Below are 16,510 nucleotides of genomic sequence, written 5' to 3' on the forward strand. Positions count from 1 at the left end.
GCAGTAAGGAGCTGAAAATTGAACTGAGCAAAATGACACAGGAGCTTAAAGAAATAGGTGATCCTGTGAGAGAGGAGAATGAGATCAGAGATGAGAAAAGAAAAAATAAAGGGAAGATACAAGCCCTGGAGATTGGAACAAATGTGGAATTGGAAAAAGATCTGGAGTTTATGGATATTAGAAATAAAATCTACTGTTTGGAATTTAACGTTATCTCTGAAGAAATTAATGAAGATATTAGAGATAAAGTTATCAATGGCTTGGATAATTTTCTGGACTGGAATGACGTGATGGAGCTTGATATAGAGAAAATCTATGGAATTAACTGCAGCCATGTGACAATGGAAAAACTCTCAAGAGATGAGCCAGTGCATTTTGTAGAAAAGAAGAACAGAGATATGACTTTACAACAATATTTCAGCAACTTATTCAGAATGGATGGCAAGAAAATATTTGGGATAGAGGAAATTCCCATCAGACTCTTATTATATGACTATGGCTATGACAGCAAGATTATTATGGAATACTGATAATGGAAGATTGGACACTGAAATTACTGGACTTAACAGGACTATTGAAGATGGAAGATGGAATTAATATGGATAATGGAATAATGGCTACTGAAATTATTGGACCTAACAGATTTTGATGAGATGGATTAAAGGAATGTATGCTTTTCTGATTTGAAGCAAAACCCCAGCAAGTAGAATGAAATTGATAAGGCTTTTGGAGGCAGGCTGAAACCGACCACCCTCCCTTTCTCGCTTGCTGTGCATTGCAGATCTCACCCAGAGTGGCCACCCAGTTTGCAGGCTGGCAAAAAATAAAATGCATCTGCGCAGTAGTTGCAGACCCTCCCCAACACCCCACCATTGCGATGATTGGTTCAATTTTCCCGGGCTTATTCTCGCACATGTGCAAAAGTGCAGATACGTGATTGGCTGGAATGAGAAGGGGCAAGGGGAAACGCCCAAGAACCGCCCATCAGCCGTAAAGTCCACGGTATTGCATCCTAACTCCTAGAGGCACAGTGGATGATTCCTGATTTTAAACAGCAAATTGCATTTTTGCAGGTATTGCAAGGAGCGGATTTAACCCGCGAAAATGCGTAACAGCGCGAGACGTCATTTGGACGACCGAAAAATAATGAACACACATAGCGGGCGTGTCACACATTTTGCAGTTGTCTGGATGAGCCCTAACGTTGCAGGGTCTTCTTTGCCTGCTGTATGGTGCATCCATCTATAGTTTGCCCTACCCTGGCTTCTAAACTGGGGTCTATTAGTAAACTGATGATAACATTTTTTTATTTTTTTTATTTTAAAGTGTATACTCTTGCTTTTTTGCTCCTCTAAGGGTTGAATTTTTTTAAAAAAAACAATGCTGATAAAAGGTTTCACAGAATGATTCATCTCACAAAGGATGTGGTTGCACAGTACAACACCCAACTCAGTCAACAGCATTGTCTCTGCATCAGCTGGCATGTGGGTGGCACCTGGGCACAATGTTAACAAGGCTTTTAAGAAGGTGTCTCCAAATTCTCCTCCCAAAGCAAAATAGGGACATTGGTTTATTTTACGAAGAAGTTATTCATGGTGTGTCCAATGTTATTCACTCACACAAATAGGCATGCCAATGAAATAAACATATGGAAATAGCTGACCACATAACCAAACAGTTCTGGGGCCTAAGGTGCAAAAAATGTGCTCTGTGAGTGTGGCCTTCAAAGAAACATCTGTGAGCATTCTCAGACAGATGTATGATTATGACAGGGCTGAAAGAGGCCTCCCTAATCAATGTAGTCTCCATGGAAAGCCCTCATAACAATGGGAGTCAGTGGGGACTTGCTCAGCAGGGGCTGAAAAGCTGGCCATCCTAATATTCACATTGCACTTTTTTTTTCTGCCCAGAGACACATGGAAGTGAACTCTTGGCCATAGGTATACTTTTGGATTAGGATTGGCTAAGTGATGCAGACAGATGATTGGCTAGAGAACAGGAGATTGACAGCTATGTGTTCTGGAGCATCTGAAAGTATAAAATGTGCAAGGGACAGAAAAGGGTGTGTGGCTTTGAGATTTTTTTTGTGGGGGGGATTAATAAAATAATTGCTTGACATTCTCCTTGGGTGGGCTGTGCCCCACACCCCTAGAGCAAGAGTCTCCATTGGCCCTTGGGCTGAAAAAGGCTCTCAGTCCCTAGCAGTATTGGCTTACTTTGACTGGCAATGGTTCTTCCCAAGTCTCAGGCTTGCTCACAACCAAGTATCTCCTATTTCTGACTGGGCTTGTTGGCCAAGCCAAACCATGAAGTCACTAATATCCAACCTGTCAAGCTGCCAAGCGCTTCTTGTGGGAAAGGCAAGACAGGCAGTAGCATCCAATGCTCTGAAGCAGCAAAGGCCCGCAGGGAGGGAGGGGGTTGCTGGTTTGGCCTTGTGTGGCTAAAGCTCTTCACCTGCCAAACAGCCCCCATCCTCCCTCCCAACTTTGAAGGTGGAGAGGAGGCAGGGATTGCTGTGCAGCTGCCTGAACGAGCCATCCCACCTCTGCAGCTTCAGCAGTGGCAGGAGGGTTGGTCGCTTGCCCAATTCACTACACTTGACACCATGCTGAGCATGTTTGCTGAAGCCTACTCAACTAGAGCAGCAGTCGTTTACTGACGCAAGAGCCACTTTTAGTCCAAGCATGCAGTTGGGGACCCAATTCTTAATTTCTTACCATATATTTGTAGGGTGGTGTTTTTGCTCTTTTGACCCATCTTAGGTTAAGCTGTGGCCCAGTATTGGATCCCAACCCACCTGATGAAGTCCAGTGAAAGAGAGACACCAGGGACTCAATTTTCTGGATGTTACTCTTGACAGGCAGTGGATTTTCAGGGCCTCAGTCAGATGTTTTCCCATCACCTGCTACCCAAGAGCCTTGAAGCTGGAGAGTCCAGGAACTGAACCTGGGATCTTCTGCATGCAAAGCATGTGGTCCACCAATGAGCCCTCCCCTGTGATGTCTTCTTTCTTTGGATCAGTTGTGGGAGCAAAGCGTGTTACTGGTTCAAAATTGGGAGCCGCTTTAGTCATTTCAGGGAGCTCCTTCAGCAGGAATCAAAGCTGCTCTTAATTGGATACATTCACAAAATGTTCTTTATAATATTTTATCCTGTTGTTTCAAATATAGCCTAGAGGAGTCTGGAAAGGGGGTTTCTTAATGTCTTGTCAACTTTCAAATACACAAATGTGTCAATAACTTAGCTCTACCTCAATTCTGTCTGTTCTTCACACTGTAAACAGCTTCTAGGCATTTGTGGCATTTTGGGACTTGTCCTATGCAGAGATGGACTCGGGATTCTGCATTTCCCTTTTTGTGTGTGCAACTTTTCTGGACCAGATATCAGGTAAAGAAAATGTCTTGTTGGGGCCTACGAGGAGGCGGAAACCTAGCAAGGGTTGTTTTTGGAGGCCAATCCCGGGATCACTGGGGTGGTATACTTCGTTGACTTCCTTTTTTGTGGGGCATCCACATGACATTGTCATCAAATCATCATCCTGCTGTGTTTTCCTGGAGGTTCTTTGGATTTTTCTGAGACTCCAGACAATCTTACTTTGTGAAAGGAATGGATCAATAGCAGTACAGTCTTTGCAGGTGCAGACTGTTTTTAGTGCTATTCTTCCATCTTTTCAAGAGGCATGGTTTCAACATGTCCAGCGATTTATCAGTCAGGAACCGTCCACAGGTTGGCACATCATCGTAATAGCTTTTCCAATGGGTACCATTTTATCACTCTGTTTATTTTTTTCCAGTCTTTTAATAAGTGATAAAACACTTTCCCAGCTATATTTAGAAAATAACTGTGCTTTAAAAGAGTCTTCAGCTCCCTCCACAATCGAAATGCGGTTGTGAGGAAAGGGTTCAAAATTTGATTGGAACAGCCAGGTGCTAGCTTAATTCTTCCCCCTTGGGCTGTTTTGCCCCAGTTGTTTCCTCACCTACAGGGAAAATAGATGAGGATCATGTATCCTTCTTCTCATGAGTGGCAATTAGGGATGGGGGAGAAATTCCATTCAGTTTGCATTTCAAGCCAAATCTATCAAATTTGCACTTTCCAAAACAATATGAGAATCGAAGCACAGCCCTGGTTTGAAATTTGCATTTATTCAAATTTTGCTATGAAGTTCGCCAAGCAAACAACGTGTACGAACTTGCATATATTGAGGGAAAGTGTGCATAAAAATGAATATATGAGTGAAAATAACATACAAAAATGCATTAGATTAGGAGAAATTGCTGGAAAAATGTATACACTAGTCAAAACTCCATACAAAAGTGTTTATTAGGATAAATTTGTACTAAAATGCTGGAGAATTTCATGAGGATTTTGTAAAAAATATATATCTGCAAATGGCTGCAGAAATGTGGATAACTGAATTTAAGATTGAAAAAATCAGAAACTGAGAGAACCAAAACGGGCAAATTTCCATCCCTAGTGGGAATCTACCTGGCTACCCAATTTTGACTGGAATAAAGGCTGGAGCAGGAAGGATTAAACAGCCCCCCCCCCGCTGCTCCAGGCAGACTCACAGCCCTCCTCCCATAACTATATTTCAGAGCTCACATAACATCTCGTCTAAGAGTGATCTCTGTGTCTGCCACTTCCTCAGGCAAGCATGTAGGTGGAACTGAAAAGGTTATGGCAATGTTTTCCAAACCTTACCTAGGGAAGAGTTTGTTTGTTTGTGCTAGATTAAAACTTGGGGCATGCCTCACTTCAAAAGATATATATGAACTTCCTTGATCAGTTCCCTTCCTTCCCACATGGAATGGGCCGGGGCCCTCCATGTAGGATAGACCTGGCCATAATCTTTCCCACAATCTATCCTGTTTCTTCTGCTACTCGGGTTAGGGAAGGGGCCACCTGGGAACTGATGATGTGGGATTCCCCTGTAGTGTAGGCTGCATCAGAGCCTCTGTACTCCCTCGGAAAGATATCATGGCCCATGTATTAGCAGAGAAAGGAGAATGAGTGCTGCATGAAGCCTGTAGTGCTGATGGACATAGAGTGGTGGATATATCCAACAGGGTGCCTTAATTTTTCAAGTTCCACTTGAATCCCTCTTGCAGAACATGAACATGTCCATCCCTGCCTCTGGTGTGGGAATCACTGGTCTGTGTTGTTGCTGGAGATGATGTGGGTAGTAATTGGTCAGTTCACAGCAAGAGGATGTGCTGTTTCCTCCATGCTGAAGCCACTTCATTCTCTCACTGTCGCTTAGGAGAAGCAGCCAAGCAACACTTAGATGATGGCACGGAGCATGATGTGGAGACAGCCATGAAGAGTTTTGAGAGGCACCTGAAAGCAGGATGTGTCTCCGAAAGGAAGGAGATAATGAAGTAAGTTCCTATCTTAGTTACTCGTGCTTTTGTGCTATGAAGGCAGGCAGAAGGCTTATTTCTGTCAGCAAATGTTATACCAGAAAATATATATAATTATTCTCTATCCTTGTGAATCAGATTTTATGTAACAATTTTCCTCTGTTATTTAAAAAAAAATTGTTTTAAATCCACCTCTAAAATATTGATATTAATGTCAATATTTTTATCAATATTTCCTTTCAAAGTATTGACATTTCCTCCAAAATATCAATATTAATATCAATATTTTTTGTGAGGGAAAAAACTGGATCAGTAAAAGCAGTGGCTAGAGGACAAAAAATGAATTTGAATCGATACTGGCCTGTTAGCTTGACAGAATGTTTTTGAACTGGCACCAGCCAACGGATCCCATCCTTAAAATATATACTCTCTCTTTCTCTTTCTCTTTCTCTTTCTCTCTCTCTCTCGCACACAGAGCTTTCCAGACAAACCTCACAAAGCAGTTTATATAAGATATTACAACAATAAGCACTGAGCTTTTTTTAAAAAAGTTTTTAAAATATGGAAAAGTCAACTTGTTTGTTTAGAAGCACCTGTTAGAGCTTCTTCTCACTCCCAGCAGGCCAAGATGGTTCTACAGAAGGTGCTGTGGTGGAAATTGGGGAAGGGAGGGGCCACTATGCTAGCTAGATGGTGACAGTTCCTCACATCCACAGTTCCACACACACAACTCATAATTCCACATACACTAAAATAGTTCTTTTTTAGCTGACTAATTGCCAGTGTGGGAAAAGTGCCCGCCCTGTTTTCTTGCATGGCTTTGAGTTGAAATCATGGCTGTTAGGGCCTCTTCTTATGGAGTATTTTGTACCTAGGCACAGGAATGGATGAATCTATCAATTTTAGTTTCTCTCAATTCATAATAAGTTTGCAGGTTTTTTGAAACTGCAGGAGGGGAGATTGCTCTTGCACGCAGGTCCTCTTGCGGGATTCCCATTGGCACCTGGTTGGCCGCTGTGGGAACAGGGCGCTGGATTAGATGGGCCACTGGCCTGCTCCAGCAGGTTGTTATGTTCTTATGAAAAAAAAGTCACCTTGAAAATTCAAATGCATTTCTCATAATATATACATTTCTTAGTTACAATTTTTCCTAGTATGTGCATTTTTACAAACATTTTTTCCTTAAGCGAATCCATTTTTGTAAATTATTATTACGCATGTATTCATTTGTGTGCACTTCTCATTAATGTACACATTTTCATAGACACTCTTTGGTTGGAGAACTCCATCACAACATTTGGAGATGTGCAGATTTCAAAGAAGATCTGGGTTCGGTTTGCGCATTAGTTCTGGAAATGTGAATTTGGTAGGTTCACAATAAAAAGTGAACCAAACAAATTTCTCCCTCATCTCTACCTAGGAATGAGTATTCAGCTAATTTTTTATTTACAAAATTTATACTTCTCTTGAATGTAAAGACATCTAAGCAGTTTATAAAAACATTAAATTATCAGTAAAATAGTTAAAAACAAATAATTAAAAACCTATTTATAACAATTAAAACAGCTATTAACTAAAAAGATTAAAACAGATCAACATCTATGTGTATGGAAAGGCTTGCCTAAACAGAAAGGTTTTAAGCAGGCGCTGAAAGGAATACAGCAAAAGTGCCTGCCTGATGTCAATAGGTAGGGAGTTCCACAGAGTAGATGCTGCCACAATTAATTAGTAACTTCTATCCTACTTTTCTTCACAAAGTGAACTCAAAGGGTTGTATCCAATGTTAGTCCTACTCAGAGTAGAACCAATGAAAATAATACACATCATTAACTTAGGTCCATGCTGGTATAGCACAGTGGGGAGGAGAGCCTGGCTGGGAGTCCAGAGTCTGTGAGTTCAAATCCCTGCTCGTGTCTCCTGGGTGTCAAGGGCCAGCTAAAGATCACCCCCACAGTGAGTGGCTCAGGGGTTACGTGCCCTGACACCTATGCAGCTGTGGATACACTGCATAGCCCCAAGGAGCTCAGTTGTCCCCCAGCTGGTGCGGACAAGGAAGGGGCTGGCTTTTGCAGCTGTGGCAAGCTGAGCAGGCCCTAGCCAGCTGGGGAGGACTAGCCTCAGAGGGAGGCAATGGTAAATCCCCTCTGGATACCACTTACAATGAACAACCTATTCATAGGGTCGCCATAAGTTGGATCGACTTGAAGGCAGTCCATTTCCATTCCATTTCAACTTAGTCTACTCTAAGTAGGACATAGTTGGATACAACCCAAAGCAGCTCACATAATAAAAAACATCTTACAATATATAAAACTAATGACAAAAATCAAACTATCAGTAATCATGGAGTCAGCAGCTCTTAAATTGAAAATGCTGAAAGCCTTCTGAAACAGCCATGTGCCTCAAAGAATGAAGTGTTGGGCCCTGGCAAACCTCATTAGGGACATCATTTCACAGGGTCAGTGCCACTTCCAAAAATAGGATATTTACTTACTTACTTAACAGAATTTATAAACTAGTCAATTGTAAAAACCTCTAAGTGGGTACAGATACCAGAAAACGAAATACAAACATACCATATTATACAGCCAACATGGATTTTTTGCATTCTGCAATGTTAAATTGAAAATACTTGCCCTACATACCATTCTGCTGCTTGCCATAAGCACATTTCAAAGCAAAACCTTACAAATTTATAGTCCTGAACTCAGAAATGCTTGCTTAACAACCCTCTAAGTTTTCATGGCAATACACAAAACAGAGAATTTAGAGTTCAAAGTCTACAACAAGAGAAAAATAATCCAGACCCATGTTGGACTTTTTTCTGTCAGTGGTCTCATAATCTGTTGGAATTAATTCAAAATGAGCCATGTTCACAGAGTACTTGTAATCCTATTACTGACCTTGCCCCATACTCTGATCATTGTCTGCTGTTTAAAAGTTAAACAAATGCATGGCTGATTTTTAATTAATTAAGAAATTTAACATTGGAATCTATGATCACGCAGGCATGCTCAGTAAGAACCAGCTGCCAGTGTTCTAAAAGCCAGACTGTTTGGCTTGCCTAATCATGGGGCCACACCCACACCAGACATTTATTCCACATTACAGGGTGAGCTCCAAAGGGTGGCTAGGTGGGACCCTGGCTGAGGGCCCCTGGGGCTACAAGGCCCCTGAGGAGCCCCTCCACTCCCCTTCTGTGATCCACGGAGCTTCCAAGCTGCCCGCCATTCCCTCCCTCCCTCCACCTTTCTCTGCTGACTTCTTTTGGGGCTGTGTGCAGTGTGTGTGCAGTGTGCGTGCAACGCTACCATTAACCAAGATGGCGGCCAAGGTTTCCCTAAGGTGCTGATGCCCCTGCCACCATCTTGGTTGGCAGCACAGATGCACGCACATAGCACGCATGAGTGCCATCAACCAAGATGGTGGTGAAGGCTTCAGCCCCTTAGGGAAACCTTGGGTGCCATCTTGGTTAATGGTAGTGCTGCATGTGCAGCCCACATAGCCGCAAAAGACAGGAGACAGGTAGGTAGGGCACATGCGTGGCTGCGCATGCATGTGTGCGTGCATGCGCGTGCACGTGCCAGGGCCCAAGGCAAGCTGGTGCCCAAGGGTCCTAGCATGCCTGGGGCCAGCCCTGCCACTTTAGACAGTCCTGGCTTTCCCCAAAGAATCCTGGGAAGTATAGTTTGTGAAGGGTACTGAGAGTTTAGGAGACACCCTATTCCCCTCACAGAGCTACAATCCTCATAATTATTTGGGAAGAGAGGCTGAATGTGAAACCATTCTGGCCATTAGAGCTCTGTAAGGGGAATAATGTTCTCCTCACAACTCTCAGCACCCTTCACAAATTACACTTCCCAGGATTCTTTGGGGGGACCCATGGCTCTTTAAAGTGGAATAAACGTTTGGTGTGGATGTGGCCTAAGAGTGAACATGTGGGACCTGCAACAAACTGCTTTGTAAACATTCTGTGGCTACCAGGCATGCTCAGTCCTCAGCAGGCTAGAGTTTTTGTTGTTGGGGAGAGGGCTTTTTTTTGTCCCTATAGTTTTTTTAAAGATTTGTTTTTGTTTTGTTTTTTACTTTTGCAGACTCAGGGTTCTCCCAACCACGCTAATTAATATGAACCTCCTGTTCCTCAGTGGCCCTCTTTTGGCCACAATCCTCTTGATTTGGCCCTTACCACCACCTGAGTGTGCTATTTGAGAGAGAGAGAGAGAGAGTCAGCTGGGTAACTTGCATTGGTTTTGTATTGTTTTTAAAAGTTTTATGTTGCTGTGCACCACCCTGATGTTTTGCAAGAGGGCAGTATATAAATCCTTCCAAGCTACACAGCAAGTGGATTGGACTGTGAAAGACCAACCCAAATTGTGTTTGCATTTTGACAAATTTATAGGGCAGTACAATATGTCAGAGAGGAGGCCAGGTCTCCTGCTCCCCTGGTGCATTCACTATAGCTGCCCAATTTCCCTGCTTTTTAAAGTTTGATAGAAATATCTGTGGGCTATAGGTACATTCTTAAACCGCAAGGTTTTTTGCCTATTAGTGAATTCCTTTTTAAACTATAAATGAAGTGTGTGATGAAAAAGCCAAAGTTTCTTCTAATACTTTTTGCTGGAGGGCAGAAGAAACCCCACTGCTTCATGTCTTATTTTAAAGTTGGACACTCAAACATAAAGACTGTGGGCCTTACTAGTCTCTTCTTGGGTCCCCAAGCCTAGCCCACCATGGCTCCAGGTTTGAGGGAGGGCCTGGCAAATTGCTGTCTGTTGCCCACCCTAGCATCAGCAGGTGCATCAGTAGTGGCAACAAGCCTTTGGCAGCCACCTGCATTTCAAATTTCCCCACAACATGTCAATATAGTGCTCTGGCAGGACACTCTGGGAAATTCTAAATGGTGCGCGGCTCACAGTCATCCATTGCTAGGTTAAAAATCAGAACTGCTGGTGTCTCTCTGCCTAACCTACCTCACAGGGTTGTTGTGAGGGTAACGTGGGGGGGAAGAATCATGTATGCCATCTTGAGTTCCTTGGAGGAAAGATGGGATATAAATGTAATAGCAGAAGTAAGTAAATAATCCTCACAACCAGTGCTAGCCCCTGTTGGCCCACCTGGAGCACTGAGGCTCTCAGGAGTTCTGTGGTTACAAGTGCAGGTTCACCTCTAAAGTATTTACATTCTTTCTCTCAACAATTATCTATTACAGAGCCAAACAAAATTTGGAGAAAACCTTGCTGCAAGCCAGTTTCCCGGGAAAGAATCTCACTGTTGTACACAATGATATTATAACTTTAATATTCAGGATAAACCCAAGAGATTTCAGAGGGCTGAGTATCAGCAGTGACAACGTAATGGTCTGTATCTTTTCCTTTCCGCACACCCTGCCCCCTTGTTGCTTGAGTCATGCTATCTGGCATAAATGCTGTTTATGATCCACACTCTGCTGTAGCAGAATTCTTACGCAAAAAATATACAGAAAACCAGACATCACAATGTGCAGGGAGAAAGATTTTCTTAGGAGGTTTTTCAGAATTACTGATGGTTTGTAAGAACCCAAAGAATTATTGTGTAATGTACCCCTATGTTCTACTGTTTCTATTCAATCAGTGGCTGTGGGTCAAAGATAGCAGGTTTTGGTACTGCTTGGGTCCCATCTTTGTGTCATTAAACCTTCTATTCCTTGACCATACTGCCCTGTTAAATTTGTCTGAGTTTGTAATATAATATTCACTAATAGGCTTTAAGGTGTTGGACTATGACCTGGGAGACCAGGGTTCAGATCCCCCCACAGTCATGAAGCTCACTGGGTGACCTTGGGCCAGTCACTGCCTCTCAGCCTCATGAAAACCCTCTTCATAGGGTCGCCATAAGTCGGAATCGACTTGAAGGCAATACATTTACATTTTAATAGGCAAAAAACCTAGCAATTTAAGAATGTACCTATAGCCAACAGATATTTCTATCAAACTTTAAAAAGCAGGGAAATTGGGCAGCTATAGTGAATGCACCAGGGGAGCAGGAGACCTGACCTCCTCTATGAGATCAATATCTCTGCCCTACAAATTTGCAAAAATACAAACACAATTTGGGTTGGTCTTTCACAGTTCAATCCACTTCCTGTGTAGCTTGGACGAATATGGTAACATGTCGCCACCACTCACCATATGCTCAGAGGCATGTCTGCAATCAGCCCAAATAACAGAAACAAGACATGTGCTGTGCTGATCTTGTTTTAGCAGGGAGGAATAGTTACTAGTTCGGATAGTCACTTTAAATATGTTTGGTTTACTTTGCAATTTTAGTGAAGTTTCCTTCACTAAAGGAAGGGGAAGGGAGAGGAAGGAGGAGGAGGGGGAGGGGAAGGGAGGAGTGAAGAAAGGGGAGGGAAGGGGCTAGAGGGAGGGGATAGGAGGGCGGAGGAGGGAGGGCAGGTTTGATCATTTGCATGCTCTCTTTCAGTGGGATTTACTTCGGTACAGTGATGCTTAGGATAGGTGAAACTGACCTGCGGGAGGTGCAGGAAGGGGAGGGGGAGGGAGGCAGGGGGGAGGGAGGAGCTTGGATGGGTGGGCACTTTGCAGAGGGAAGCCCTTTTCCTTTCCAAAGGAAAACACTCCATTTTGTATTTTGTATTATTGTATTGTGTTTTAATTTTTCACATGTAAGTCGCCTAGAGTGGCCATTGGTCGGATAGGCGACGCATAAATTAAATGTATTATTATTATTGTGAACAGTATCATTCTTTTTCAGGGTTTCCACCACCTTTTTATTATACATCGGACACATGTAGCTTCCCACCCAAATTTAACCCAAAGCTGTCCCTGGCCACATCCACACCAGACCTTTATTTCCCTTTAGATAGTCATGGCTTCTCCCAAAGAATCCTGGGAAGTGTAGTTAGTGAAGGGTGCTGAGAGTTGCTAGGAACCGCCCTGTTCCCCTCATAGAGTTTCAATCAGAGCGGCTGACTTAAACCGCTCTGGCCTCTGGAACTCTGTCAGGGGAATAGGAGTCTCCTCTCAGCACCCTTCACAAACTACACTTCCCAGGATTCTTTGGGAGAAGCCATGACTATTTAAAGTGGAATAAAGATCTGCTGTGGGTGTGGCCCCCTGATTAGGCAAGCCCAGCAGCTGGGAGTCTGGCTTTTAGAACACTGACAGTTGGTTCTTACTGAGCGTGCCCAACATTATCACTGAGTTCAATGCTCAATTTCTTAAATTAATTAAAAATCAACCAGGCATTTTTTAAACTTTTAAACTGGAGAAGATGAAAGTCAGAGTATGGGGCAAGGTCAGTAATAGGATTACAGGTACTCTGTGAACATGGCTGATTTTTAATAAATTTCAACAGATTATGAGAACTCTGACAGAAGTCTAAAAGGGATCTGGTTTTTCTCTCTCTCTTTTTACACTTTGAACTCTCGATTTTCTCTGACTGTTTTGTGTATTGCCATGAATATTTAGAGGGTTGTTAAGCAAGTGTTTCTGAGTTCAGGACTATAAGGTTTGTAAAGTGTTGTTTTGAAATGAGTTTATGGGAAGCATCAGAATGGCATGGGGGGTATTTTCGATTTAATATTGCGGAAATGCAAAAAATCCATGCTGACTATAGTATACAGCCACTCACATGGCTATATAATTCTGATAGCTTAGCCACAGTAACCCAAGCATTGGTTAACGTATTTGCAAATTCCATTTTTATTGTATTGTTCTTGCTATTTATTGGCATTATATTTTAATGGCAGGTGGTACAAAAATGCTTTCGAATGAAAAAAGAATATTTTCCAATGTGTACACGTCTGTTTTGTTGTGAACAGAGCAACATGTCCCTGAAGAACCAAACCCGACATGCCATGCATTTCCCAACTGAGCTGGTGGAGAGAGCCCAGGGCACATCTGCAAAGGAGATGCGACTTACCTGCATTTACCTGAAAACCTCTTGCCTCTTTCAGGTAGGCACTTCCCACCTGAGGAGGTTGAGGACTGCTTAATGGAATGATGGAGGTGGAGGCTGGGCACGGCACAACTGCATGCCTCCCTAAAGTCAAATCATGTGGTTCTTTCTGGGTAATTTGTATTTGTACACATCCTTGCATGTGACCCTTCCTTATCCAGCTCCGTCACATTCAGCATCTGAAGACCTGCAGTCTGGTGTCCTCCAGATGTTTGGACTACAGATTTCATCAGCACTACTTAGCATGGCTGTGCTCCAAAATATGGAGGTCACCAGCTTGGGGAATGCCTTCTTCCTTGTTGGTTTTTATGCAATGCCAACTCTTCCTTCCCTTTTAAATCTCTCCTCAACAGCCACCTTTTACATATGCCTTTGACACAACTTGAATCCCCATCATGCCCTACTGTAACTAAGCCTGCTTACACGTTATGACAATACAATCATATGCCAATCCCATTCATGGCTGCATCCATTTCCCTGCCACAAATTCCCAGTGGCTCCTCTCACCCTTCCCCTTTTCCAGGAAAGGGTACGGGAAGCTGGGTCCATTGGGAGCAGCAGCCTCGCAGTGCCTGGAGCACCTTAAAGTGGTGGTTTCCAAGGAAGCAGATCCCTCTGCTGCTGGTCATCTCTTTCAGCTGAACAGGGGAGGAATTTGGAGGAGGGGTGCTTAAACATCCCCTCCTAGCAATCCCCCCCTTCTGCTCAGCTGAGTGGGAAACAGCCATGAAGAGACAACGAGGGAGTGGTGTGGGTGCGGGGCGATGCCCACTTTGGCCATGCTCACTTTGTCTTGGTCACTCCCACTGCTGGCATGCACAGCCTGGATGGTTGGCCAAGAGGGAAGGTCACATCCAGATTAAAAAGAACCCCTCACCCCTGCTATAAATAGAAACACAAATATATCAGTGCCTTGGAGAATGAAGTTCTTTCCCTTATCGCTGCATGAGCACACCCAGTGTCTGAACCAATAGTGGGGAAACTTCTTCAGCCTGAATGGCACATTCCCTTCTGGACATCATTTGGGCGAGAGGGGGGGACATGCCAGTGGTGGGTGGAGACATAGGCAAAAGTGGGCGGAGCAACAAATTGCCCCTTCCAGAGCCGAGGAACGCAGCCGTACACGGTTAGGTAAGGTTTTCTCTTTTTATTAAAGTTACAGTTATATCAAAAGCCCTTCAACTCATTCACCTAACTATCATTTCAAAGAACTATTTCCCTGACTAGGGCTGACTAAGCAAGCCTCCGGTTACAGACAGTCAGCACCCCCTCCTTGTTAATGCCCCCTTAAATAGGTTTCACTTTCGTGCGGAAACAATGGCTCCTCCCAACCCCCGCCAGCCGTCCTTTGTGCCTCTGAATTCTGTGAGAGCGGGGGGAAAGGGGCTGGACCTCTCCCCGAATGATGGGGGCTAGCTGACTGCATAAGGATGGGAAACTGCTGAGCGCCTGGCTGGGAATCAGCAAGTGGATCAGGTGGCTTCTCAGGCACAGGAGAAAGGGGCATGTCCTCAGAAGCAACTTCTGACAGCTCTACCTGCGCTTCCACGGGAGGAGGTGAGATTTGGGTGCACTGAGATCCTTCCTCCTCTGTCCCGTGCCCGTGTCCTCAAAGTCAGAGTCCTCCTCCTGCAAGCCCTCCCCCCAGTCCTGGGTCACAACACAAATGTAAATTTTACCTTTGTACAGCAGGCTAGGTTTTACACATGCTCACATAGACTCACACATGTGGGGCTGCCCCCAGGCCTGGTCCAGAAGCTCCAGCTAGTGCAGAATGCAGCAGCTAGACTGCTGATGGGGGCAGACAGCCAACAGCATGTGACCCCCCCCTCAAGCATCTGCCCTGGCTGCCCATACGCTACTGAGCCAGGTTCAAGGCTCTTGTGTTAAAAGACAAAGCCCTCAACAATTTGGGTCCAGGATACCAGGATATCCTAGCCCAATCGTTGAGATCATCTAGAAGAGTGCTGTTAGTTGTCCCCCGTGTTACAGAAGCCCAACTGGCCTCAACCAGAAGTTGGGCATTTAATATCTCCAGTCCCATGCTATGGAACACTCTTCCAGCAGAGATTCGGCAGGCATCCTTGCTTTTGACTTACAGGCATCTCTTGAAGACTTTTTTAGGCCAACAGGCCTATGCAGCTGTTTAAAATGTTTGAGCAGCCAATTATTTTAATGGTTGCTTTCTATTGCTGTTCAATGTTTTTATGTTGCTTATAGGGATGGAAAGATCTGTCACTTTCTGTTCTCTCAGTTTCTCATTTTTTCACTCTTAAATTTAGTTCTCCACATTTCGGCAGAAATGTTCATTTGTTTTTTAAATATCTTCATAAAAATTTTCCAGCATTTAATGTGAATTTCTAATAAACACATTTTTGTAGGCAGTTTTGACTCATGTACACATTTTTGCAAGCAATTTCTCACCATATAATGTATTTTTGTATGTTATTTTCACTCATATTTATTTATTTATTTATTATTTGATTTATATCCCGCCTTTCCTCCCAGCAGGAATCCAGGGCGGCAAACAGAAATGCTAAAAACATTTTAAAACATCATAAAAAGACCTTAAAATACACTAAAACAAAACAACTTTAAAAACATTTTTTTTAAAAAGAACACAGTATATTGTTTCAAACCACTTATAAAACATATACCATCACGTACTGCTTTAAAATTAAATAATTATTTTAAAATTGAATGTACATCAATAATGCTACATACTTGTTACTGAAATTTACCACTTTTCCTATCAATCACCTGTCCGTCCACTGTAGTCATGTGAATTTCTGGCACCTCTCTTGGTGAATCTATCTGCAAATTGCAAGCTTCAGCTGTATTGCTCCTGTACAACAAAAACGTAGGCTGACATTTCAAAGGTCAATCGTGCAACCTTTTCAAAAAGGTGCCCAAGAGATCCACTGTAGAAATGCCATATAACAAGTAGTTCAGCAAATAAGAAGCTCGATCCTCAGCCTCAACAGAACCACAGGTTTGCACACATCCTTTGCAAATTGCAGCCAAATTTTTTTGTTCGTTGCCTTGTAGGATGGAAAGACCCACTCCCTGCTGAATGATGACATCGTAGGGGCCACCCTTGGAAACCTGAGCATTACTAATCTCACTCAACCAGTGGAGATCAGGTTTTGGCACAACCACACACTGGTGAGTAGTGGTGCTGCCAC

The 16,510-nt window shown here is 43.4% G+C and overlaps 1 protein-coding gene across 4 annotated transcripts in view; it reads left to right on the forward strand.

Annotated features, from left to right (window-relative positions):
* ADGRG5 (adhesion G protein-coupled receptor G5) overlaps positions 1-16,510 on the forward strand; it is a 46,738-nt gene that overhangs the window by 15,903 nt on the left and 14,325 nt on the right. For all 4 annotated transcript variants that reach the window (XM_061593946.1, XM_061593943.1, XM_061593944.1 and 1 more), the window contains 5 exons: positions 3,287-3,390; positions 5,267-5,384; positions 10,576-10,723; positions 13,189-13,323; positions 16,374-16,490. In XM_061593946.1, coding sequence (XP_061449930.1) covers positions 3,330-3,390; positions 5,267-5,384; positions 10,576-10,723; positions 13,189-13,323; positions 16,374-16,490 — 579 coding nt within the window. In that variant the 5' untranslated portion in view covers positions 3,287-3,329. The remainder of the gene's footprint in view (positions 1-3,286; positions 3,391-5,266; positions 5,385-10,575; positions 10,724-13,188; positions 13,324-16,373; positions 16,491-16,510) is intronic.

Source organism: Rhineura floridana, chromosome 13 (genome assembly GCF_030035675.1).
Source record: "Rhineura floridana isolate rRhiFlo1 chromosome 13, rRhiFlo1.hap2, whole genome shotgun sequence".
Lineage (NCBI taxonomy): Eukaryota > Metazoa > Chordata > Lepidosauria > Squamata > Rhineuridae > Rhineura > Rhineura floridana.